General features: G+C 51.5%; 1 protein-coding gene across 1 annotated transcript; it reads left to right on the forward strand.

The window, feature by feature from the left end:
* Nucleotides 1–3,806: 3,806 nt before the first annotated feature.
* ALKBH5 (alkB homolog 5, RNA demethylase) lies at nt 3,807–25,691 on the forward strand. The gene is made up of 4 exons (XM_019413290.2): nt 3,807–5,360; nt 13,605–13,685; nt 22,955–23,110; nt 23,961–25,691. The coding sequence occupies exons 1-4, from the start codon at nt 4,591–4,593 to the stop codon at nt 24,136–24,138; spliced, it is 1,185 nt and encodes a 394-aa protein (XP_019268835.1). The 5' UTR covers nt 3,807–4,590; the 3' UTR covers nt 24,139–25,691.
* The last annotated feature ends 413 nt before the right edge of the window (nt 25,692–26,104 follow it).

Raw genomic sequence — 26,104 nt, forward strand, 5'->3', positions numbered from 1 at the left:
ATCCCGGCCACAGAGCAGAGTGAATGCAGGGGACAGGGAGACCAAAGTAGGGGGGAGCGGCTGTAGCATCAGCTGGGAAGCTCTGTGGTGCAGACACTGCTGGTGATGACAAGTGCAGAGGAGTTGTTATCTCTGGGGGATCGATCCGGCTGTCCCGAGACAGGAAAGGTCAAGGAACAGCCCTTCACGCACATACCGCAGGGCTGTCCCACCTTCACCCGGCAGGCTGGCTTCCCCAGAAAGCAGCCTGGCCCCGACGTGAGGAGTCCAGTGCATATAGCTGATTAGGAACATGGGGCAAGTGGAAAAGAGGAGGCCGAAAGAGTGAGTTATCCATCGGGCTGCCCCTGCCACAGTCACTCTGCCCAGGTGAGAGGCGAGAGGCCTTGTGGGCTTCAGAATACAGGTGGGCCATGTGAGTGAGGCCCTTTGGAAGCGGCCCCTTGAGGTTGAGGGGTCCTGCTGGTACGCGTGGGACAGAGAGGAGCCTCTCAGCCCAGCCCTGGCCAGACTGCAGGTTGGTGAGCTGGACAGGTGACTGAAGTCTGAGTTTTGGGGGTGGCCTGGTACATGGCACTAGATAACCAGAACACCAGAGCTTTTGGATTTCAGGACCTGGGCCTTAAGACATAAGGCTCGTGCTTTTTTTTTTTTTTTTTTTTTAATGTTTATTTATTTTTGAGAGAGAGAGAGAGAGCAGAGGAGGGGCAGAGAGGGAGAGAGACGACTGAAACAGGCTCTGCGCTGACAGCAGAGAGCCCGATGCAGGGCACAAACTCACGAACCGCAAGATCATGACCGGAGCCGAAGTTGGATGCTTAACCAACTGAGCCATCCAGGTGCCCCATGGCTCATGCTTTTAATAGCTGTTCTGGAGACTCATGATAGCATCAGCAATTCAGGCCCTTGTAAAAGGAGGTAACAATCCCCACATGGCAGAGTGGAGAGAGTTGGGGGTGACAGAAGAGTCAGCCCCTGCTGTGTTCCCCAGGCGTCCTAGGCCCCTCTGTCTGGGCCAGGACCCAGAAAGACAGGAACTCCAGGTAAGTGTGGGGAGATCCAGAGCGAAGGGACCAAGCCTCAGGGTTCCCAGACTAGTGTGTGGTGAGAACAATAAAGGAGAAATGTCTAGGTGGCATGGGAGTCTGAGACAGTCAACTGGTAAAGGCTTGAGGTCCCAGATGGGTGTGACAGGATGTGCCATATTTGGGCACCAAAAAGTAACCAGAAGGACTTCATTGCTACCCCTGTGTGCAACAATAGACTAGACTTGGTCAGGTTCTGGTGTCCAGATACTCCCCTCCCTGCCTCGGGGTGCCTCCGCTGCCCAGAACCCACAGGCCTATTGAGAGAATCTTGGCTTGGTAGTTGAAGGCCCAGGCTGTAAAGCCAGAGAGGCCTGTGTTCAAATTGCACGTTTGCTGATTAGCTGTGTGGCCTTTTGCAAGCTCCTTGCCCTCTGTGAGCCTCTACGCCCTTCTTTGGAAACTGGAAACACGGACAGAAGTGTTAGAGCAAATACCTTCTAAGTGGTCATCGTTGGGTCCCGCATAGGATACAAATAGATGTCTGGGGTGGGGAGTAATTTTTTTCTTTAAAAAGCTCATTCTTACCAAGTTTTTACTCTGCACCAGGCATTGTACATGTACTGACCCATTTAACCCTCAAAGTACCCCCAGTTAGTTGGTACTATTTTTGCCATCTCATATATGGGAAAACTGAGGCCCACAGAAATGAAGCAGGTGACCTGTAAGCCTAGCCAAGATTCAAACACAGGCAGGCTGGCTCCAGAGTCTGCTTTCTCTTGTGAGGCTCTGAGAGGTGAGGGCTCTGGCTCTAGAAATCAGGAAGGAGCACATGGAAGTTTTGGATGAGGTGCCTGGGATGGGAGGGGTTGTTGAGACCTAGAGAAGAGATGAGCCTCATTTTTGCCTGGGTGAGGGGAGCTGGGCTCCACAGAGGAGATGCTGGGAGTTTTTCTCATTACTGAGATGATAACCTCTCTGTCAAGCAGGTGTGCGAGAGTCCAATGCCCTGTTAGAGGGCAGTTTAGGGGTGGGTGCTGGGCTTTCTAAGAGCCCAAGCCTTCACAGGCTAATTGCTCATCATGCAGGAAAGGAGGCCCTGCGCGGGCGTTCACACAGTATGGCCCAGGCAGGACTGGAGCAGGAGCCCAGGCCACCTGACCACAGCCTTGCCCACTGGCCACTTTCTCACGACCTGTAGTTGCCTTCCTACCACCACCACCACCAGCACCAGCGCCCCACTAGGCTGTGTCAGAAAAGAGCCAGAACCGGACTTACTAGAGGCTGCCCCATTTTCCCCTGCACCTGCTATTTCTTGGAAGGTGGCCCAGCAGGGAACCTGGGGATGCCACCAGGTGTCCAGGATTCCCTATCTCACAGGCCCTGATGGCCTGGCCTTGCCTGAGTAACTACACATGCCCCATCTCCCGACAGGGACCAGTAGGCCCTTCAGCTTGGAAACTGAGACCCCGACTACCGATGTGCAGTCTCCTTAACACACACACACGACTGTGTTTCATTCTCACAACTACCATTTGAGATGGGTACTAATGTTCCACTTTACAGAGCGGATCAGAGTCGGATTTAGAGACGAGGAGTCACTTGCCCAGGTTCATACAGCCTGTCAGGAGGTCAAGATTCAAACCCATGCCTGTCAGTCTGTTGCTTGACATATCGGGGTGTGGGGACGGTGGTGGAGAGGGTGCGGACGCTGGCTGGGAGCAAAATGGCTGGGGCGTTGAGGTTGAAGGCAGATGCGGAAGCCAAATCATGAAACCAAGGATGCATTTTATTTCAATGAGAATCTGGGAAGTCAGCTAGGGATGTGAGGTGAGCCTCAAAAAATCAAAATGAAGGAGATGGGTAGAAGGGAACAGGCATTTCAGGAGGAAGGAACAGCTTGGGCAAAGGCCAGGAGGTGTGACGGAGTATGTCTGCAAGCCCAAGCAGCGTCAGAGCAAGGCTGGGGCTCAGAGTTAGCGGAGAGGGGAGAGGAGGCAAGGCCGGAAAGGTCTTGAACAAAGGCCTTGAACGCCAAGCAAAACAGAGGAACGCGATCTTGGGAGTCACGGGAGGTTTTCGAGAAGAAACTCCTATCTGGAAACCCCCCCCCGCTGCGCGGAATTGCCACCCCTTTGCTCACGCCGTGCACCCTATCCAACCGCACTGCTGCGAAACTTTTGAATCGTCTATAGTAATTCTCTATAGTTTTGCCTTCACCGTGAGCCTACTAGTCTCCGTGAGTTTCCTTCGGTCGTTCCCGAAGAGGTGCCCCTACACCCATCTCTAGCCCGAAGCAAGACCTACGCCAAATCCCCGCGCGTCCCGCGGCTGCGCACGCACCCGCCATCACCGGGACGTGACTCGTGGAACGTCCACTCCCGGCGGCGGGGGCGGTGGGGCGCCGGGGCTGGGGGGGCGGCGGAGCTGGGGGGGGGGGCAGGGAGGTGCGCCCTCAGTGCGTGCAGTTTCTGGGGCTGTCGCCGTCCGGGCTCAGAGCTGGGGCCTGGTGCTCTCGGGGCCGCAGTCTGAGAAGTTTCCGCTGGTTTCAGAAGTTTCCTAAAGCGTCTGAGGGCTTTTCTCCGTTGGCGTACCCATTCAGGCACTTACATAGCCACCTATTCATCCTTCAGGGGTCCTCGACGCCCTCCACGCACCTAATTAAGTGACGGACGCAGTAGCCAAGGCGACCGCCTGATTGACAGGCATGAACGCGAACCAACTTCCGGAAGCTACCGTCTGGGCCCGCCCAGCGCGTGGCCCGTGACCCAATGAAAGAACAGGAAACGCCAAAGGGGGCGGTGACGGGGCAGCCTAGGTTGTGGCGGTTCCCCGGTGGTTGCGCGTTTAGGGCTGAGGCGTTTTCGAGCATTTAGACAATGCCGTGACGCAGCACAGCGACAGCGTTGACAGCGTGAGCGCACCCCTGTGGAGGGAGCCCTTCGGTCGCGGAGGTGGCACGACAAGAAGGCAGGTTGCTATTTGAGGGTGCTCCCTTGGAGCGCCTCAGTGAGTGGGGGAGGGGCGGCGGACGCCGAGCGGTCCCCATCTGCGCTTGCGCCCGGCACCCCTGGTGACCCGGCCTACACGCGCGCGCATGCTTGCTGCGCGCAGGGCCGCGGTGGCCGGCGGCACTGCGCGTGCGCGCTGAGAAGCCCGCTGAGGAGCGGCGCTGGCGGACGTCGGGCGGACGGCCCGTGACGTCGTGAGGAGCGCTTTAAAGTGCGGGCTGGGCCGGGCGTCCGAGGGTCTGGCTGGGAGTCGGGTCGGTTCTCCGCAGCGGCCCTCCGCGGCATGAGGCGCTGCCGGCGCCCTTGCTCCTTGGGACGTGGAGGAGGTGGAGGAGGAGGAAGCCCCGTTGCCGCCACCGCTGCATGACCCTCCGCCCCTGAGGCCCGACCCCGCGCCCGGCCCCTTGACGCCCACCGCCGGGTCCTCCGGCCTCGCATGGGGGCCTGGCGCTGAGGAACCCCTTTCCTCCGGGGGCGTCGGGGCGCGTCCTCCGAGAGCCATGCCCGGCCGCCCCTCCCGCCCCGGCGGACCCTAGAGCAGCGTCGCGGGGGCCATGGCGGCCGCCAGCGGTTACACGGACCTGCGTGAGAAGCTCAAGTCCATGACGTCCCGGGACAACTATAAGGCGGGCAGCCGGGAGGCAGCGGCCGCCGCCGCCGCCGCCGTGGCCGCCGCTGCCGCCGCCGCCGCCGCGGCCGAGCCTTACCCGGTGTCCGGGGCCAAGCGCAAATACCAGGAGGACTCGGACCCCGAGCGCAGCGACTACGAGGAGCAGCAGCTGCAGAAGGAGGAGGAGGCGCGCAAGGTGAAGAGCGGCATTCGCCAGATGCGCCTCTTCAGCCAGGACGAGTGCGCCAAGATCGAGGCCCGCATCGACGAGGTGGTGTCCCGCGCAGAGAAGGGCCTGTACAACGAGCACACGGTGGACCGCGCCCCGCTGCGCAACAAGTACTTCTTCGGCGAGGGCTACACGTACGGCGCCCAGCTGCAGAAGCGCGGGCCCGGTCAGGAGCGCCTCTACCCGCCGGGCGATGTGGACGAGATCCCCGAGTGGGTGCACCAGCTGGTGATCCAGAAGCTGGTGGAGCACCGCGTCATCCCCGAGGGCTTCGTCAACAGCGCCGTCATCAACGACTATCAGCCCGGCGGCTGCATTGTGTCTCACGTGGACCCCATCCACATCTTCGAGCGCCCCATCGTGTCCGTGTCCTTCTTTAGCGACTCTGCGCTCTGCTTCGGCTGCAAGTTCCAGTTCAAGCCTATCCGAGTGTCGGAACCTGTGCTTTCTCTGCCGGTGCGCAGGGGAAGCGTGACTGTGCTCAGGTAACCCACCTGGGAGGAGGGGGCGGCCCTGCATCCTGCTGCCTTAGCTGCCCACCCTCACCCAGGAGGCAGCAGCAAATGGCCCGCACTTTACAGTCTGACCCATTCTTCTGCTTTTTGGGGTGAAGAGGGTGAGGAGGAAAGGGGTCTGCGTTTCAAACCGCTAGTAAGAAAGCAGGGAGGGGTCAGGGAACCAATCAGAATTTTGTATCCGGAGGGCAGATTTGGAGTGATCGCACACTTGATCAAGAATTAATACAAAGGCATATTTCTAGAAGGCTAGGATTTTAGGAGTGTCTTTCTATGTGTGATTTTTAGCAAGTCCCTTTTCCTTTCTGGGCCTCTGTTTTCAAATCTGTTTTTAAGAAAATGAGTTGAATTTCTATTTAAAAGTTTTTCCAACTCTGCCATTCTGTTGTTTTTGTTTTTGTTTTTTTTTAAACAGAGGAAACGTTTAAGGATTCCTTAACAGAAAAAACAGAGGAACGTTCTCAAAAGTGTTGAACTGGTACACGTTCTCTATTTCCAATATGGGGAGTGACTTCCCTGGAGTTGAACAGATTAGTGGTTGGGGCATAAATAGAGTGCAGCAAGCAGACTGAAAATTCCGCCCCCGTCGGCTGCAGAAGAGCCCGTTGGCCTTTTGTAAGAATGTGTTACCTGCTACCGGGGCCATGTGAAACAAAAGTGGATCTCTCTACCTGGTATTTGGCCTTATAGTTGTGTCAGACACAGAACTTAGGTTCTTGGCCTGTTTTGGGCCCCAGATCCTGCTGAGAATTACGTAGTCTGGCCCCCCAAAATGATTGCCTGCTGGGACACCTTTGTTGTTTATATGAAGCAGAAGATATTTTTTGAAGCAGGGCCCTTCCAGCCTTAAAACGAGTAATCTAGCATGGTACTTCAGTAATCCCCAAAACCTCTTAGGGGATCGAGACTGCAGCTGCTCAAAGCAGCTTGGTTGACCACTGAATTCTAGTACAGGATCAGGACACACCAAATTTTTGTGAGCAGCTTAACCTTTGAAGTCAGTGCTATAGGCCCTGGTCATGGGGAGAAGCAGGTCTTTGGAGACCTCTTAACGTGAGGCAGGTCATCTATCTCATTTCAGTTGAACAGCTGAGGCTGCTTCTCTATCTGGGGGTGGCAGCGGAGCTTTGCGATACTCAAGGTCTTCGATGGGAAAGTTTGGGAAATCAGTGGTAGCAGAAACACTACTCTGGCTTCCTTAGGCATCTGAAACTTAGAGGGCCATTTATCTGTCAGGTGCCCCTTTGTCATTTGAGCTTCCAAGCTTGTCCTCAGATCTAAGTGGCGCTCCCAGATTGATGTCTTAGCAGAGCCTTTTAAGATGGGATTTCCAGAGCAGACCTTCACAAGTGGCTTGCTGTGTAGGGCAGTTTGGTGTCTGACTTCATAGAATGGCTCTTGATGCTAAAAGGACCTCACATAAAGGCCATTTAGTCTCTTAAGGGGATATTAATTTTCTGCATAGTCATGGATCCTCAAGGAGGTCTAGCGGTGGTTGGGTATGTAATGGGGAGATCATAAGAGGCAGTTTGTGACTGAGACCTTCCCCCCCTACCCTCCCCGCACATGCACACCCTTGTATTGAAGAGCAGAAGTTTCAAGTTCTTAAAATGCAGGTCTGTTAGTGATCAGCAGGATTGCATCATCAGGAAAATTCTCTTCATCTTTTCCTTGGAATAGTAAAGTCCTAAAGCTTTCCCAGTCCCTTCCTGGATTCTGACTTGGCTGTGGAGTTAATGTGGGAGGTTCAGTCATGTCCTGAAAAGTGCTGCCCCAGGCTTTGAATCCAGCTCAGCTCTCATTTGCTTTTGGATCTTGTGGGCGTTTTCTGAGCTGGTTTTCCCATCTGTAAAGTGGGGCTAATGCCAGCTTCCAAAGCCTATGTGGTGATCTGGTGTTTCATACAGAGCCTGGCACAGGGTAGACACTTAAATGGGTGTTTGCTTTCACATACAACCATGTAATGATTCCTTGCTCCCTTCTTGGGGGAAGGGGCTAGAGATTTGGTGGACCCTATCACAGGGTTCTTCTCTTCATGGAGTGCACAGCTTAATGGAAGCCCAGGAAGGTAGCTGCAGAAGTACTTTGAAGATGGGAGGGCAGAGAACCTTTTAAGCCATTTTGTAGTGTTAGAAGTTTTCAGAAGCAGAAAGATAGAACTTGAGGGCAGTAAGGCACTAAGGTGACTAGAAGTTAACCAAGCAAAGAAGCAGGGAGAGCTTGGCATCTTTGGTGGCAGTACCAGAAGGTGGCCATCAGTAAGATGGGGGGCAGGTGGATGCTGACTTGAGGCTGATGGAATTTGTCTTTAGTCCTCAGATTCAACCAGGACCTGAAGTAGAGATTCTGGTGAGGCATGCCATGGGAAAGCTGTAGGTCAGATCTTCTCAGTAGCAGTACTGTTCGCATTTTGGACTGGCCGAGTCTTTGTTTTGTGGGGGCTCTCCTGTGCATTGTAGAATGTTTAGCAGCATTCCTGGTCTTTGTCCACTAAATACCAGCATCACCTTCATGATGACCACAGATGTCCCAGGGCGGGGTGGCAAAATCATCCCAGTTGAGAGCCTCTGCTTCAGGGTTCTGGATGCCCTGCTAATTTTAATCTTCCAGCACCTGCTCACTTAACACTCTAGTTTACTTGGTATGCAGGTGGGTGAACACCTGTCTGTTAGTGATTCTCTTTAAATGCTGCTTGGTCTCTTCCCCAAACTGGTAAGAGGGGATGCTTTCTGTCACTTTCTGGTATGCATCCCAGCCCAGAGTGATGAGCCCTAAGTCTTGCAGATTGGAAGGGAGGGACTGATGAAAATAGTGGTTCTCTGTAGGTAGAGCGAGGTTCTAGTAATTCTCCTCACAGACATTGGTTGTTGGTGGCAGTGGAGTCTGCACTCGTCCAAGGCAACATGGCAGGGATACAGTTTTATATTTAATAGTTGTCGGTGTAGATGTTAGCGTGTGACAAACATTGACTCAGCAGTGTCCAAATGTGGACATTTAGAGCAAGGCCTCACAGACCCTTCTGGAAGTGCTTCAAACTTCTTTCCAAGCCCAGTTGTTTTTTGTTTGCTTGTTTTGTGACCTTTCCATGTTGGGCCTAGTTGGGTCACCTCTTAGTGCTATTCTCTGGGGACTTAAGTATCTTTTTATCTTTTTTTCATATCACCTTTTCTTGTGTTCCTTCTCCTGTTCTCTATAAGGTGAATGGGCAGATTAAAACAGATTTCAGTTGGATTAATTAGAATAATTTCCTCAAGCCTAATTGCTTGCTTGCTGCTACTTTTAATCACTATTGCATGGTCTGTGGTTGTGGTGGTCACATGCCTAGAGACCTAGGCCTTAGCCACCTGCCTGGAAATGACTGTTACCATCCAACCATGGCACATGCAGAGGTGAGCAAAGCCTGTGACTTCCAGGTAATAACTGATATCGGGTGGAGTGGGCACCCCTGTCCGTTCTGGGCCAAGGGCTGATGTTGTTCAGCTGTTTGAAAGCAGAATTTAGCTTTCTGGCTTAAAATAGTTGGGAAAGTAGGGCAGATAGGTCCTGGGCCACATCTCTTGTGTGCGATCTTCTGATTCCACAGGAGGGGGAGGAACCTTAGGATGAAGTCAGGGCTGTGCATTCCCAGGAGGATCCCTGGGCCAGGGGGTTGACTGGCCTTCGTTCTGCCAAGCCTAACAAGAAGGCAGAAGGCAGCAAAGGAAAGGAAGCTAGCAGGTGAACCATGGGCTTAATCATGAAACTCAGAGCAAGCATAAAGTAAATAGGCCGTAAAAATTTCAGGGCTAGCTGGCCATTTTCTGGCCTGGGCAATCAGTGTGCATCCATCGCTGTGGTATGGTGCTAGCTGTCTGGGGGCATGGGCTCATCTTTGGAGATTTCTTCTTTGGGGATGGTGGGTATGTGAATGTCATTTGTTGAGGCCAGTGCGGCCCTCAGGGCAGATTGGACCTTGTGATCAGAAAACGCAGATGGGCTTTTCTCTCTACTCCTCATTACCTACTTCCTCCCCCCAACCAAAAAACCAAAAATCAGTATAGCATAGATACTGAAATCAGAGTTGGATTTAGAGTTCCAGTGTCCCCACTTTAGCTGTTTGACGTTTGGTAAGTTTCTTAACCTCTCTGGGCCTTAGTTTTCCTCTGCAAAATGGGGCTGTTGATGCCATAGAGTTGTTACCGAAGATTGAATTTCTTCCTACATTATCGAATGCTTGAAGTTTAGGTAAAGTGTCTCTGGAGACGAGATGCTTTCTGTGCTCAGGTACTATCTATTTATACCTTGATGTGTAGAGAATTGGGATCTGAAGCAGGCCAACCTTCCTTATGTATCAGAAAGTCCTAGGACTTCTCATAAAGTTAGGTTATATGTCTTTTTAGAAGTTTGGGTCTGGTTATAATGAGTGTGAGCTCATAATCCCACACCTATGCCCATATGGCTGGCATGCTGTCCCCAAAAACCTAAGTTTCTTAGTCCTGCAAGCCTATCAGTGGCATGACCTCTGGGGGCTGCCCAGAGCAGGTAGCTGTAGTTAGAGGGAGGCAGTCACTAGGCAGTCCTGGTGATGTTGGCCAGTCCCTCCATCTCTGGTTCTGTTCTGTCCTGGGCAGGGCACAGAGTAGATGGGCATTGGTGGCCATCTTGGAAATGTGCCTTAACAACCAAAACTTAACAGTCTCCAAAACTGTCTCCTAGAAGAGAGGTGTACAGTCCTGCACAGTCCCTTAGAGTTTTTCAGACTCCTCATTTAACCTCCATCTAATCTTCTAAGGAAGGATCTCCTGTGAGATCTGTTTTTTAGATGTAGAAACTGAGAATAGTTGAGCTTAACATACATTTTATTTAGGGACAACTGAGTGCAGAGATAAATAAGACCTTTGCAGCGCTTTGTCTTGTAGAGAAAACACAATTTCCATGAGGCCAAACATAGTAGAGAGGTGTAGGTGGATGGTGTGGGGGGAACTCAGTCTGGGAGATTTGAGGAAGGCTTCCTGGGGCGGGGGATGGGGGCGACTCTCAAGAATTCCTGTAAGGCATAGTGCTAGTGGGTGGCAGAGCCAGGTTCTGTCACTCTTGATGCTCGTGGCATGTGGTCACTGCCACGTGGGGTGGAGAGATCTTGAAAGGGCTCAGGAGGGAGCAGGAGGCTGACCAGCATGAAGTATTTCCTCTTCTCCCTTCCCTGTGAAAACAAAAGAGCAGGAGGCACTGGAACTTTTCTTCATGCCAAGGGTAGGGCTGGACCCAGAGCATATTAAGTTTCAAGCTGGCAGATTGGGACTTTCAGACAGTTTCTCTTGTAGGTTCCTTAGCAGTGAATAATCTTCTGTGGTCTTTGTTGGACACTTTCTGCTGAAGTTTAACCAGAAGAGCTTCTCTTGGCCAGGACTTAGAGCCTCCTGCTCCCAGAGGAGCCTGAGGTGCTGAGGATGGGTCAGTGGGCTATGTCACAGCTGCCAGGAAGTTCTAGAAGACCGGTGCTAATGAGCCATTCAGGTGCGTTCAGTGCCATGGTCATTTCTGGGGGCCTGTATAGTCCTCCTTCCATACTAGTTCCTCTGAGGCCTGAACCCAGTGGCAGGATTCTGGCATGGCTATTTCTTCATCCTGGAGCCCTTTGGGAGGTTGGGGGCAGTTAAGGTGTGACAAACGTCTGGCTTTGCTCCTTTTGCGTTAAGGGAAATGGTTCTTTGTTGAAGATGGGAGGTGAGGACCCCAGGTGCCTATAGCCACGTCAAATGGACTGATACTTGTTAACAGTAGGTTGCCTGTGGCCAGTACTGTAGGCTCAGGCCTTAGAAATGTGCCTTGAGGGCAGCTGGGTGACTCAGTCGATTGATTGAGTGTCCGACTCTTGATTTCAGCTCAGGTCATGATCTCACAGTTCCGGGAGTTCAAGCCCCATGTTGGGCTCTGCATTGACAGTGCAGAACCTGCTCCATATTCATTCATTCATTCATTCATTCATTCGTTTGTTCGTTCATTCATTCATTCTGTAAATAAACAAACAAACTTAAAAAAAAAATGTGCCTTGGATTACCTTTGGAGAATTGGAGTTAGTTCTTTCTGGGGATGTCCTGTGTTTATACAGACCAGTCTTGCAGCCCACAGTTGCATTCTTCCAATGTGGAGTGACAGGAGCCTAGGACAAGCTCTGGAACTCCTAGCCCTGGAATGGGACCCATGAGGCCTCTTCTGCTGGTATATCCCTGCAAAAGGAACCCAGATCACATTTCCTTGGTAGGTGCTGAGCCCAAGTCTCTAGCTTGCCCCAGGGTGGTCCAGGGCCCTCTGTCTTGGGTCGCGTGCTTGGTAAATGGGAGTGCAGTGCCAGGCACACTGCATTATCCAACTTAATTCTCACAGCAGCCCTACAGCTTCCAGGGGTGCCAACCACGTGGTCCTAGAACTCTAATTCTGCCTGGAAGGGAATTCTAATTCTGTCCACCCCTTTAAAATCTTGTTATTGTTGGGGCACCTAGGTGGCTCAGTTGGTTAAGCAGTCAATTCTTGATTTCAGCTCAGGTCCTGATCCCACAGTCATGAGATCGAACCCCACAACGGGTTCTGTGCTGAAGTTGGAGCCTGCTTGGAATTCTCCCTCTCCTTCTGTTCCTCTTCCCCTCTCCTTGCTTGCACACACTCTCTTTCTCCCAAAAAATTAAAAAAAAAATAAATCTTGTTATTAGCAGTCATAAAAGAATACCTAAGTGTTAAAGCATAACAAAGTGAACACCCGAAACCTGCTGTCCTTATTACAGATGAAGAAACAGGTTTAGGCCCAGCAAGTGACTTCACTAAGGTCACAAAGCCTAGAAGGTGACAAAACTCAGGTTTTAACTCGGGTCTCTTCAGCTCCTCCCTGTGGCATTTCTGTAGGCCTACAGATATTAATAGGTGTTATTTGAGAGAAGGTTCTTGGTCAGTGCTCAGTTAAACAAAGTCAGCAGATTCTTTTGCTGTAATAATTCTCAGATTCTTTAACATACTAAACTCTTCAATATTTTTCAAACTGATTTGACTGTGGATGTTTGTCCATAGTCTCTCCTAGGACTGGTGTTCACAAAAAAAACCCCGTCAAAACCTCTGGCCTAGGAGGAGCTTGGAGGGGAAATATTTAAGATAAAGATTCTGTGTCTCTTCCCAGCATGGCCTCAAATCAGAGGGCTTTCCCTCTTCTTTTTTTTTTTTTTTTTTTTGTCTTCTAGTTCTTGCCCACATTGCGGCAGTCTGGCCATTTTGAGGAGTTCTTTCCTGGCCTGCAGTGTTTCTGACAGCTATACAGGTGTCTTTATAGCTGCCCTTAAGAGAGCTGGTTACAACCATGGAGAGGAAAATTTGTGGTCTGGGGGGCCCAGGGGGATGCTGAGCAAGAGCAGGCTAAGAAGGTGTTCACCTCCCACTAGGCCTGTGCCTGAGCATGTGTCTGGCTGTGTAGAGCTGCCTCAGCTCGGCAGACGAACTTGGGGTGGGAGTGCCTCTGGGTGAGGGCATGTGAGGAGGCTCAGGATGCTGAGTTTGCTTCCAGGGTTTCAAATCGGAAAGATGTTAGCTGTGAAGAGGACAGTCATCTACCCACATTCATTGGTCTAAGCAGTTTTAAAAATTGTGTAACTTGGTGAAAATAAATAGATATTTGAGTGTGATGGGAATTCTTAAAATATCCCAAACACAGCTGTCTTCAAGATTTTGGATCCCCCCAAATGGAGGTTTTTGAAAGCTTGTTTTCAAGTACACAAATTCTCTTTTTGAACATTGCAGCCTTAGTTCTCTTTGGTGACTCAGGGCTGTCAGTGTCTTCCTTGGCTTCCTCTTCATGCCTAAAGGTAGGGGGAAGGGAGGGGAGAAGCAGAGGAGATGCACTTTGTCTTTTCACCAAGGTCTGGCCTGAGTCACTCTCGCTGCTTCCGAAGTGACTAAAGGTGTACCGTCTTGGGGGTCCTTTAAAAGAAGGACTCCTGGCTTGTGTGGGGAGATTCCTGCTTTGGTGTCTGCCTCAAAGCCTGCCTTTGCCTCATCCTAGGTTTTGTTCTTGAGTGGATCATGCTAGAGCCTATGAGGTTATTTCCCTTTCCATGTAGATCCTTGAACCTCTCAAAATAACAGGGTAGAGATGTCTATTAAGACCTGGACCATATTTCTGTCTCTTTACCCTGTAGGAACTTTGGTTGTCTGTTCACTTTCCAAGCTCATATGCTCTGTGTTTATTTTCAGTGGATATGCTGCTGATGAAATCACTCACTGCATACGGCCTCAGGACATCAAGGAGCGCAGAGCGGTCATCATCCTCAGGAAGTAAGTGTCCCGTTGTCTGGCACCTGCAGGCCTGTCTGGAGATGTAGGTCTGGTTTCCCTTAGAACTTGGCTCCTCTTTATCAGTAGCATGGCAGCATGAAGCCTGGGAGAGGAAAAGGCTATAAGGTTTCATACTTTTTTAATTCCGTCAGGGAAAAGCTGTTTTGGTTTTTTTCATTGGAAAATTAAGCTCTGTGGCTGCTTAACTTGGGAGTCGGGGATTGAGCAAAAGCACATGCTCCCAGTGTTTATAGGCAGTCTTATTTGGGGACCCCTCTTCCAGACCTTCCCTCCGCCTCTTTTTTCCCCATCTCCTTGGTTCTGATTTGTCACATGTGCTCTTGCTGGTTATTTTTAGACTGCGCCTTAGCAGCCTGATTTAAAAATGCCTGGGTTTTCACTTCTAGGAGGAGCAGGGAGTGAGAAGAGAAAACAAAGGTGGGGCATTAGGCTGTAGTGTTCAGCCTTCACGTAGCTTGTGACTGTCCCTCCTCTCTGGCCAGGGAGTCAGGGATGTACTGACCTGGCCTCTTCAGTGCTTCTTTTTCTCTGCTCGTGGGGTATGTGAATGGACTGAGCTAAGCAGATGCTGGGTCAAGACCAGTCTGTCTTTAGAGCGGGGTCCTGATAGGCTAGATGATTGTCCAGGGTTGTACAGACATCAGTGAGGAAAGCAGAACCAATGCTTGGACCCCCCCCCCCCGCCCCCCACGGCTGGAACACGATGTCTTATAGCTTACTGTCTTTTTTTTAAGTACAATTTTTTAGAATAGCTTTAGATTTACAGAAAATTGTAAAGGTAGCAGAGTCTCTTTGCGTTCCTCATACTACTGTTTCTGTCGTTACCATCTTACATTAGTACGATATGTTCGTTGCAGTCAAAAAAGCAGTATTGAGGGGCGCCTGGGTGGCGCAGTCGGTTAAGCGTCCGACTTCAGCCAGGTCACGATCTCGCGGTCCGTGAGTTCGAGCCCCGCGTCAGGCTCTGGGCTGATGGCTCGGAGCCTGGAGCCTGTTTCCGATTCTGTGTCTCCCTCTCTCTCTGCCCCTCCCCCGTTCATGCTCTGTCTCTCTCTGTCCCAAAAATAAATAAAAAACGTTGAAAAAAAAAATTAAAAAAAAAAAAGCAGTATTGATACTTTAATAAAATCCTACTTTATTCAGATTTCCTTAGTTTTTTCGTAGTATAACTTTTCTGTTCCAGGGTGCCACATTACGTTTAGTTGTCATGTCACCTTAGGCTCCTCTGGGCTATGACTGTTTCTTAAACTTATTCGTGATAACAGACTGGCCAGGTATTTTGTAGAATATCTCTCAATTAGAATTTAACCATTTTCTCATGGTTAGATTGGGGTTAGGGTTTTGGGGGAGGGAATCTACAGAGGTAAAGCCCCGTTCTCTTCATGTTCTATCGAGGGCATAGGACTTAATCGCTGTTGATGTTGACCTCGCACATCTGGCTGAGGCTGTGTTCGCCGGTTCTCTGCACTCTAAAGTCAGTATTTCCCCTGTCTCAGGAGGGAAGTCGCCACCTGCAGCCCATGAATAAGGAGTGAGGAGTTAGCTCCACCTCCCTTGGGGGGGAATCGCTACACAAGTTATTTGGAATTCTTCTGCAGGAAGATTTTGTTTCTTCTCTCTCATTTGTATATTTCTTTTTCTTTATTCGTTTACTTATACCCATATGGATTTACGGGTATTTGTTTTATGCTCAGATTACTCCAGCTTGGGGCTTTAGGAGTTGTGTTCCTTTTTTTTTTGAGTTTATTTCTTTTGAGAGAGCACACGCACAAGCACGGGAGGGGCAGAGAGAAGGAGAGACAGAATCCCAAGTAGACTCCACGCCATCGGTACAGAGCCTGATGTATGGGTAGAACTCATGAACTCATGACCTGAGCTGAGATAGAGTTGGATGCTTAACCAACTGTGCCCCCCAGGTGCCCCACATTTTGTTTTGTTTTATTTTGTTTTGAACTATGTCTTTACTTTCTGGCTTGCCATCTTTTTGTTTTGTTTTATTTTTATTTTTGAGAGACAGAGCATGCAAGTGGGGGAGGGGCAGAGAGAGAGGGAGACAGAATCCGAAGCAGGCCCCAGGCCCCGAGCTTTTTACGCAGAGCCCAACGCGGGACTCGAACCTCTGAACTGTGGATCTCCCCTGAACTGAAGTTGAATGCTTAACAGACTGAGCCATCTTTTTAACTTCAGTCTATAACTTGAGCATCTTGGCCCTTTGGGTTCAGAACTCCAGAATAATGTGGTGATGAAGTCTCTTTGGCATGGCTCTGCCATTTTGTCAAGTCAAAACTGACAAGCCTGTGGTGCCTGCAGAGCACCAGGCACATGTGACAGCTCCAGACATGGGTCTGTTTGGGAGCTGGCAGCATCTCCCCTCTAGCCTAAGAATATTCCGGGAATTCATTAGAAAAAGGGTTTTTATCTGCCTTTTTGCTTTCTTTTCCTGTGGTTCCCAGCACAGGCCAAAACCCAGAACACAAGTGATGGAGCCCAGAGTGTAGCTCCCTTCTGGCCTCTTCTACGCATTCATTTCTTCTTAGGCTGGGACAAGTGATCCACCTAAACCAGGCACTTGGAGAGGAACTCCCAGAGTGATGTAAAACCAGAGCAGCAACTTGCCAGGTGCTCCTCCAAGCCTCATAGTAGCTTATCCCTAGGAAATCTTCACCAGAGGTGCACATGGAAGTAGCCATAGCTGGAGGTCATTCTTCCAGCTGTTTCTTTCCTTTTGAATGATGGCTTCCATGCTTGACTTCCCAGGCTGCCATCCCAGGTTGGCTGAGTCAGATGCGTCTCAGGGGAGCTAGGGAGCCTATGGAGTTAACAGGTCCTCCTGGAAGCTCTTTGGCCTGTGGGGCCCCTGGCAGTGGTCTGACCTTGGAGAATGACTGTTGTGGGTGACTGGTACTCTTTGACCTTTTGACTTGAATGGGCCCAGGAGTCCGCCATAGACTGGGCTAGAGAGCAGAAGCACAGAGCTTTGGTATGAGGGTGCTGGAGAGGAGTGGGACGGTAGCCCCCAGCTCCCCCAGGGCAGCTGAGCTAGAGTAGTGCCCAACTTTAGGGAGCCAACTCAGGTGACCAGATGAGAGGCCCAGGGTAAAATCCTTGTTGGGCTTTTCCTATCCACCCAGCCTAATTTCTTGGAGTTTTCACTTATATTAACGTACTTGCAGTTCTTAGTATGGCCCACGGACTTGCATCCTGGGCTCTTGCAGCAGTCTGATCCCATCTAACATGTTCATCTTATCGTCCTCCTCCTACCCTGCAAATGACCCATGTGCGTATGCTAAAAGTTGGTTAACCTAGCCATCTTTCGAGGCTCAGGTATTAACTGTTTTGACATGCAGGGAGCCTCATACACATACCTGTAGCTCTCTCAGTGCACTTCCCCGCCGCTGTAGACCGTTATAGCCCATATGCTTGCTGTTGTGATTTTCCAAAATCTGCATTCTGTGGGGGTGGGAGATCCCTGTCATCCGGGCCCAGCATTGAGGCCTGGCCCAGAGGAAGTACCAGAGGAGGACAATTCAGGTGAATGAGGAGCAGCTCCAGAGTAGCTATATAGGCTTGTCTTGGAAAAGGACAAGTAGGTGACAAGATGAAAAGGGGAGCATCCTGGCCCTGCTTCTCAGAAGCACGGGGGATGGAGCCAGTCCTGCCTTCTCTTCAGTTTGGATAACAATTGCACAGGCTGTTGTGGGAGAGCCTGGTGGGGGGGCTCTGTCACCAGCTCAGGTGAGTCAGAGCTGGGACAGTCCTTTTAAAGGCCTCATGGTGGGAAATGGGTGGTTGGCCACCAAGTGCTTTTTGGTTCAACAAAATGCAGCACCTTTGGGATTGGTGCCAAGTCTTTATGTGAGTGGTACTATCGTTTCTCACGGGGAGGACTGGGAGGCTGGGAGTGACCACCTGAGAGCTTCCACATGAGTGGAATCCATGGGCTGCAGCTTAGTGTTATAGTCTGTTGGGGTCGCAACCATAAATGGCTGAGTAAGGCCTTGAACTTGGGTCTGCTGATATATAATAGGCTGACATTTTGCATGCCATTACACCACAAGCAAAGTAAGCATTGTCTTAAAAGCACAAAGTAGATCTGCTGGGACCCAGCAAAAAAAAAAAAAAAAAAAAAAATTTAATTGAAAAATTAAATCCAGCTTAGTGGGATGCGGGGGTGGGTTGGGACAGGATTGGTAGATCTGGCTCCTAAGCTAGAAATTACTGGGCAGGCAAAAATGGCTAGAAGGCAGGAAGTATAGAGGCTCTCTGTAGTTGAGGGGTAGTGTGGGAAGGAGTTCTTAGATCAACTCTTGATCATCAGGAGATCGCTTGTGGGCCTTCAGGGCTTTCCACTTGGTGGCCAGGGCACCCAGTCCCTTGGTCTACAGAAGGTACCCACAGCTGTCCCAAATCTGCCTACAAGACTTGTATTCCTGCATGGTTCTCCAGTCAATCAGATAAAGTGGCTCAAGACTGTGAATAACCCACTTCTTTGCTTTTGGTCAAGTGAGCTCGGCTCAGAGTGGGTTGAAGCTGGGAAGAACATCTAGAGGTTCATTTGCCAAATGTTAACCAAGGCTGGTGTGTGCCAGTAAGCAGTAGAGTGTGGGGTTTGCATGAGAGAGAGACTGTTTGTAGGAGGTTGATTGAGCTAAACGGTTTATTTGGTCATTCAGGCCAAGGGGTCCAGGGGTCAGGGGGAGACTGTCCCGGAAAACAGAGTGGTCCAAATGTGAGATTCTGTGTGTGTGAGTGGAGGGTGAGAATGGAGGGTTCGTTCTGGGCTTTGTCCCTCTGGGCATGGGGAGGGGTGGCTAGCTCTAGGTTTCCCTGACTAGGCCTGGGACATTGCCCCCACCAAGACCCAAGCCGTGGCTTCTATTTCCATGATTCATGTCCCCTGGTCCAAGGGTTAACCCACTTTCGTTTCCTGGTCCAGTGAGTGTGTGTGTGTCTATGTGTGTATATCCTGCACAAGGAACAGTGGGGAGGGGGGGAAGGGGGTGCTAAGACCACCTGGGCATGAAACTGGCTTAGGCTCCTGGCCTGGCTCTACCCCTTCCTCACTGAATACGGGTTGGTTATCTGAGCTCTGTGTTCTTCTCACCTGTAAATCGGGGCAGCAGTGGTGCTAGAGATGGTTAAATTCAAGAATGCTGTGTCTGCTTCTTCTAGCCCCTTTCTCACCATACTTCCCCTCTGATTTTGATGAAGCAAGGGTAGGGGATGAGGAAGACTGTCTATTCGAAGTAAGGTGTGAGCAGAGGCCCAGAGAGTGGGAGGAAAGGGAAACCTGGAAATACGTCATTCACTGGCCCAGGCTGGGAAAGCAAGCTTGTTGTCTGGCTGTCTTGGTGTCCTAGAGGATGATATCAAGGCTTACCAGGCTTGAGCAAGGGGATTCCTAATCACCCATGATGCTGGCCCCTTTGTCTGTCTGTCATCTGGGGGGCCCTGGCTCCTGGAGCTCTGGGTTGCAAGTATGTGGTGTGACATGTTGGTCATTAGACTGAATGATTTGGAGAGGTCTTTGGGACCTGGTTATCTTGCAGGCCTGGGTATGGAACCCCTTTCTTCAAGATACATGCCTCATGTGCCTTTTAGGCCCTCCTGACCATAGCAGGCTTCTATACCTGTCTCAGAGCTGCTTTGTGGGGAGTGAAGTGTGACGTTGGAGGGAGGTTGCTGGAAGATGGGGGGTGGGTACTGTTGCCAGAGAGACAATGGTACAGGTTGGGGTTGTGTGGGAATCTGATTCTCAGAGGTGCTAGAGCTTAGACCTAGAGGCCCCCGGTCACTTAGTAGACAAGGGGGCACTCAGGCCTGCTGCCTGCCTCTTCACTCCCATGGGAAAGTCCAACTTTGTACAAAGCACAGGGGTGCTTGGCGTGAGGGTGGAGCCAGAAGTTGTGGGATGGTTGGCATCCAGGCCTGAGGTGCAGACTGGTTGCTGTTCTCCCAGAAATGGTGGTCAGCCTGGGCAGCTCTCTGCTCTCTGCCATAGTACAGAGAGCCCACCTGGGCTTCAGAGGCCATAATGGGATGGTAGCTGTGTGACTTAGGCCAGTGATTTGGTCTCTGATTTAGCATTGCTTCCCCATCCCCACAGTGGAAATAATCCTCCTCAGTGGCTTCTCTGGAGTATTCATTCAGTGATTGATAAAGGAATAGGAGGGGAGCTCCTGGGACAGTCAACTCCCTCCTTCCCTTTAGGTCACGTGTTAATGTGTTAACATTAATGCTGTCATCCTCCCTTTGTTTTGGCTTCATCTGTATCTGGACCCAATCCCTGTTTTGTCCTGAGGGCTGTCCCGACACGTGGGTGACCTCACTTACCTGGGGTGCCTTGCTGTAACTGTAACCCCTGGATATCGACTCAGATCTACAAGGCAAGTCTCTATTCCTCTTGCCACCTGAGGAGGCCCAGGCCTAGCCCTTACTGCTAGAATTGGGCTTCCTGACTTCAAGTTTATGGATCTGTTTGCTGAATCCTGAGGGACCTAGGGTGCTTCTTGGAAGTCAGCTGCCTTTAAGAGGGATGTGCTCAGAAATGAAGCTACCAGTGGGCTCTGCATTTGGGATCTTATTCTGTCCTGGCTTCCTGCAGGATGGTAGCTCTTTGGGAGTGGAGGGAGGGCAAGAACTTCTCCAGCTGTTCTGAAACGTACTTGTAACAGCCCCAGGGGATGTGTCAGGAGCACTTTAGGGGCCCAGACACTTTTATGTCCCCAGGTGGGTCCAGGAGGCAAGGTTTTTGGTAGGGTCACCTCTTATTAACCCTTCTTCGAGGGTGCCTCCTGACGGCAGCAGAACTATCATGTACAAGGAACAACTCTCTTCCCCTCCTTCAGGCAGTTAGAAGCAGGGCCGGTCCATGTCCTTGGCCTTTCTAGTCTCATCTGGTCCCACCTGTCTCCCTAGCCTCTCCAGTGGTTCTGCAGCCATGGTGAGAGGCCACCACCACTGTCCCTGGCTGTGCAGACAGGCCGCCCAAGAAGGCAGCTCAGGAAGGGTGGAGGCCCCTCCAGGGATCGGTGTGTGCCAGCTGTGCCTGCGTGGCAGGATGTGCTCGTGTTTTCCAACCTCAGAGGTGTGCAGGCCAGGCTCTCTTTGGTGGCCCTGCTCTTGGTTTCCTTGCCATCCCTCACTTACCTGAGGAAACAACTGCAGGGTGCTAAGCCTTGCCCACCAGAGCTTTGTTGGGGCTTTTTCATCCTGCAGGGGTTTTCCTGTCCTGAGCATGTGCTCCTGGTACCTGAGGGTTCTTAGTGTTGGAATTAGCTCCACAGGGCCAGAGGGGGACTTTACTCCATAAGGCTTCACATGCTTAGAATACTCTAAGCCAAGTTTAATGGCCAGTGTCTCATTTGGTCTGATCTCTGCCACCTGGACCCCTCAGCCGGGAGGGTTGAGGTGGCGGGGGGAGGTGGGGGGAGGCCTGACCTGGTAAAGAAGAGGTCCTTGGGGACTCTGGTGATTTTAATTCCCACCCTCATGTCTGGGTGTTGCCTAGCACCACCTCTTCCTGGTACTCCTCTCAAGAATCTTAGCCTTGAAGGAGGCCACTTGGTTTCTAGAGCCTTAAGAACTGAAAGAGTCCCTAGGGCCAGCTGCATTTCTCCCTCTTTTGCTTAGATGGAGAAGTAGGCCCAGAAAGGGGTGACTACTAGCCTGGATTCTAAGAGGCACCATTAGTGCTGCATCTTCTTCCTTTTGTTTCTAGGTAGGTCCTGCTTCCCTGAGCCTGGAGTGCCCAGAGTGGAGGCTGAGACTGGTGAGCCTGTCAGTACAGATGGACCACTCTGGCTTCCCGGTCCATGAGGCCAAAGCAAAGGGGCAGGGAAAGTAGTCCTGCCTGCCTACCACTTTGGGCCTAAGGGTGTTAGAACGTTGGTTCCCAGCTAGAAGGCGCCCCCTGCTGGCCTCAAGAGAAAGGCCCCTGCCTAGGGTCAAAGCCCTATGGTTCGGGCTTGTCAGGCTGGGTGTCTCACCTGGGCTTAAACCTTTTCCCCATGATTTCCAGGACCTGTGACTCATCACCTTTCCGACCTAGTTTTCCTCATCTATTTACAGCAGGCCAGCCAGTGGGAGTAGGTAGGGGGACCTGTGGGGTTTGGGTACAATTGTTACCAAGAACACCATGTGGCTTAGGCCAGGGCAGCTCTTGGATTTCCCTCCTGCTGTCTTGCCTGCAGTGTTATTGTGAGGATGCTCTGCCCTGACCACAGCACGTTCCTCAGAACCAGGTGACTACGTTGTGCACAGCTGCCTCTGGGAATGGTGCCTCAGGGCCTTCTGCCACATGTGTCCCCATCACTCCCTACCCCAGGCTTCCTCCTGTGCCTTGCTGCCACCAGCCTGACTTGCCAGCCTTCTCTGTATCACCCAAGAAGCTTCAGGGCTTCTTTGAAGTTTCCCAGGCTAGCTTCCTCCTAGCCTGGCTTCGTAAAGGACTCAGATCACTGCCCTGGACTACCTCTCTGCCCACCTTCTCCATCTCCTTCTTCCCCATATCTCTCTTCCTCATCTCTCTCCCCCATCACTGTCTTCCCCATCCATACGTGCATGTTCTCCTTGTATTGGACAGTGTGTTTCTTGAAACTCACACTCTGTGCTAGGTGGGGACTTTGCCTTCAAAAACCCCCTGGCCTTGGATTGGTCAGCATCCTGTAACCAGCAAAAGCTGCCAGGTGGCTGTGGTAGGACCAGAGCCAAGTGTGTGAATGTTAAGTTGGGCCTGGGCTCTGTTGGCTCTGCCACAGTCTTAGTGTTCCTGTGTGAGGGTGTAGGAGAGTCTCTTTTTCCTTCCATAGGCTCAGACCAGAGGAACTTTCCTTCCTGTCTTGGTATTTCCGGGAAGGATGAAGACATCTGCTAGAGTATTTTAGGGTCCTCAGTACTCTGGCAGGTGGAGTAGATGCCCCTAGAGAACCCTCTGGGCCTGAGTAGGGTGAGCGGGGCTGCCTTGTCCAGCTGAGAGAGAGCCCTGGATCTTTCCCCTGGGGCAGTAGATCCCTATCATTAGAGGTTTCCACATAAAAGTGTTCCTGTCCTATTCCTAAGCCTGAACTTAAGATGGAGGGTCTTTGCAAATCAGCCAGACCTAGTTGAACCACGAGGAGACAGAGGCACGGAGTAGAGACTGCTGCCCCCCCCCCCCCCACCCCTCTGGCCAGAGAGAGAATTGGTTTGATGGGGCCCATACCCTCCCCAGAGGCCCACTGATAACCCCATGTGTGTTTCCTTTGCAGGACGAGATTAGACGCACCCCGGTTGGAAACAAAGTCCCTGAGCAGCTCCGTGTTACCACCCAGCTATGCTTCAGATCGTCTATCAGGAAATAACAGAGACCTTGCTCTGAAGCCTAAGCGGTCCCATCGCAAGGCAGACCCCGATGCTGCCCACAGGTACTCAGCCTAAAACCTTCCACAAAGGCCAGCAAAGCAGCCCCCTGGCCTGGCTGCAGAGTGAGATGGGTGGGGAAGCCTGGGTCAGCTGCTTAGGAGTCTGGCATTGTTCACCTTTCTGAGATTTATGTCTGCCTCCTCTAGGTCAGTGGCATTGGTGGCATTCCCACCTAACCTGTGACCAACTACGTGTACCCCACAGAGAGAAGGGATTGGGCCGAGATTCTGAGAAGTGGGAATGCTTCGTGGCCTTCCCATGACTTCCCTTATTCAGTCTGCCCAAATGCTTTTGTGGTTATATTTAAATGTTAGAAGGAAAGCTTGGGACTTGAAAGATAGTAGACCAGGGACAGGGACCCATTTCAGAACGATTCAGGAAGGTTTCTGGGGAAGTGTTTGAGATGAGAAGAATGAGAAAGCCGTGTGCAAAGGCCGGTCTAGACCAGAAGTACTGGGCTAAAACGGTGAGGCAGAAGGAGCTTGTTGGTTTCAGGGCCCAGTGGAGTCGGTGAGCAGAGTAGGGGTGGGCAGGAGCTACGTGGTGATGCAAACGGGGACTGAGAAGTGGAGGTGATGGCAGGACTGTGCAGGGTCTAAGAGGCTGTGGTAGGGAAGGCCGCCACCTCTCTGGCGTCTGGCGTCTCAGCCATGGTGGTGTCCTACGGGGTGATTGAAAGGTGTTTCAAAGACTAGGTGTGGCCACTGCACTTCTTGGGCACGGAGACGATGCCAGTACTGCCCCTCACACAGAACCACCCAGCTGGGTGAGCCGTCCCACAGATGGTGAGGGCTGCACCCAGACACGGAGGTGGGTGTGAGGTAACGCTCGCATCCACCCCTTTCCTCGCAGGCCTCGGATCCTGGAAATGGACAAGGAAGAGAACCGGCGCTCGGTGCTGCTGCCCACACACCGTCGGAGGAGTAGCTTCAGCTCTGAGAACTACTGGCGCAAGTCCTATGAGTCTGGGGAGGACTGCTCGGAGGCAGCAGGCAGCCCCGCCCGAAAGGTGAAGATGCGGAGGCACTGAAGCCTGCCGCGCCCTCCTGGGAACTCTGGTTGATCCTCACGTAGCTGCCCTCTCCTTTTGTTTCGTTCCGGTTTTTTGGTTTTTGTTTTTATTTTTCATTTTTTGTTTTTTGATCCTTACATTTTTTTCCTTGGGTTTGCTGCCTGTTAAGGCTGAAGAACAGAATTGGTTGGGACCTGATTCTCATGTTCTTGGTTTTCCTCCAAAATGGAAAGGCTGTTGGCATCTGTAGAGGACAGAAGCTCACGCCGGAGTGGCCAGTAGAGGTGTGAGGAGCAGCTGTCCTCAAGTGGGGCTGTGTCAGGCTGGGTTTATTTAAAAACAACAAAATGTTTTGGTTAAGAAAATTCTTGTTTTGCTTTAAATGTAAATCTTCTCAGTGTTGTAAATGAAATTCAGTCTTCTGCCCCTTCTCCTCCCACTGATGTCTGCGTGCTGGGTTGAGGTCTCGTGCTCCTTGCTGGTTCTGCGGGAGGCCTGCTGTCCTCCCACCTCTCACCCGCTCTCCAGGCCCTGGAAGCTCACGCAAACCCCCTCTTCCTCCTGCGGCAGAGTTGTTCAGAATGACTGGGTGGAGGTTTCAGCAGTCATCTGCCACCCCAAAGTTATTGGCTGAGACCCCGGGCTTCCTCCACGCCCATTGGCCTGCTCTGCCCACAGGTCCCTGGGCTGCCGAGGGGCTGGCTACAGTGGTCCTGACCTTTCTTGCTGAGGGCACGCCTCTTTGGTGGGTTGCTCCTTTCAAGCATATGCGTGTGATTGTACGGAACAGTTAGACTTCCCATGTCGGGGCAGTTTTAGGAATTGTTTCTAGCTAGAGGGACTGGTGTCCTTCCAAGTCTAGCATTTGGGGTATGGAAAATTGTTGTGGTGTGTGGTAGGGTTTTTGTTTTCTTTTGTTTTTGAGTTTTTATTTTTTCCTTTGGTCTCCTGGCTTTTTCCTAACCCTTTCCATTCTCCTACATTGGCCAGCTTGGGCCTTCTCTCCATGTCATCCCCATAGGAAGGCGCCCACCCCCCCCCCCACCCCCCCGTCTGCCTGTAGCATGCATCCAAGGCCAGAGCTCAGGACTGCAGACTGGGTTGGTGCCTCCTCTGCCTCAGGGGCGTGGGAGCTGGGAAGGGGCTTTTAAGAAATAATAAAAGGAAAAAATAAAGTCTTTGGCAGTTTCTACCTACTCAGATCCTCAAAGGCTGCAAGGTTCTGATGTAGATTCATTAGGAATGTCTCCTTGCCAGCCAGGGCCAAGCCCCAGGCCTGCTGAGAGCAGAGGCCCTCCCAGTACCCAGGTTGCCACCACCCCAGGGGCCCTGTGCCCTGTCTTACAGAGGCCCAGGCCTGAGGCTGCAGAAATCTGGGGCAGCCACCATCGAGAAGCCCTTCTCAGGGGCCAGAACTCCTTTGCCAGCGTGGATTCAAGTCGGGACTGCATAACTAAAGCAGTTGCAGTTTTATTTTTTTTACAGCTTTTTTCCCAAAAATGATTTGTAGTTGTGTGTGCAGCACTTTGCCCTGATATGTGTGCTCTACAATAAAAACCAAATCTAATATATTTTGAAACAGTTGTCTGATACTGTCATAAGAGAGGACTTGGTGCTTCCTTAATCCCTTTATTTTCTCCTTAACTCTGAACCTGGGCTGGGGAGGCCAGCGTTCATTGCCTACCAGGGAGGGCCCCACAGGAGACAGTAGGGCTGAGGGCTGCAGGTGGTTTTGCCCTCTGCCTGCTGCCCTCTCTCCTACTCCAAGGAGGATGGACCGTGTGTCCAGGTGCCCAGGACGCCGTGGGCCTACAGGAACCAGGATCACACCTTGCTGAGTTCTGAAGCCCTTCCTCCTGGGTGTGATCAGACAGGCTGTGTGCCAATGAAGGAGGGACAACGTGAGCATGGGGAGAGCCTGGCCTTTGTAAAAGGTAGGCAAGTGGTTTTGCTCATTAAACAGTTCTTGGGTTCTTCTGTATTT

This window comes from Panthera pardus, unplaced genomic scaffold, assembly GCF_024362965.1.
Source record: "Panthera pardus isolate Hobbes unplaced genomic scaffold, ASM2436296v1 HiC_scaffold_3, whole genome shotgun sequence".
Taxonomy (NCBI): Eukaryota; Metazoa; Chordata; class Mammalia; order Carnivora; family Felidae; genus Panthera; species Panthera pardus.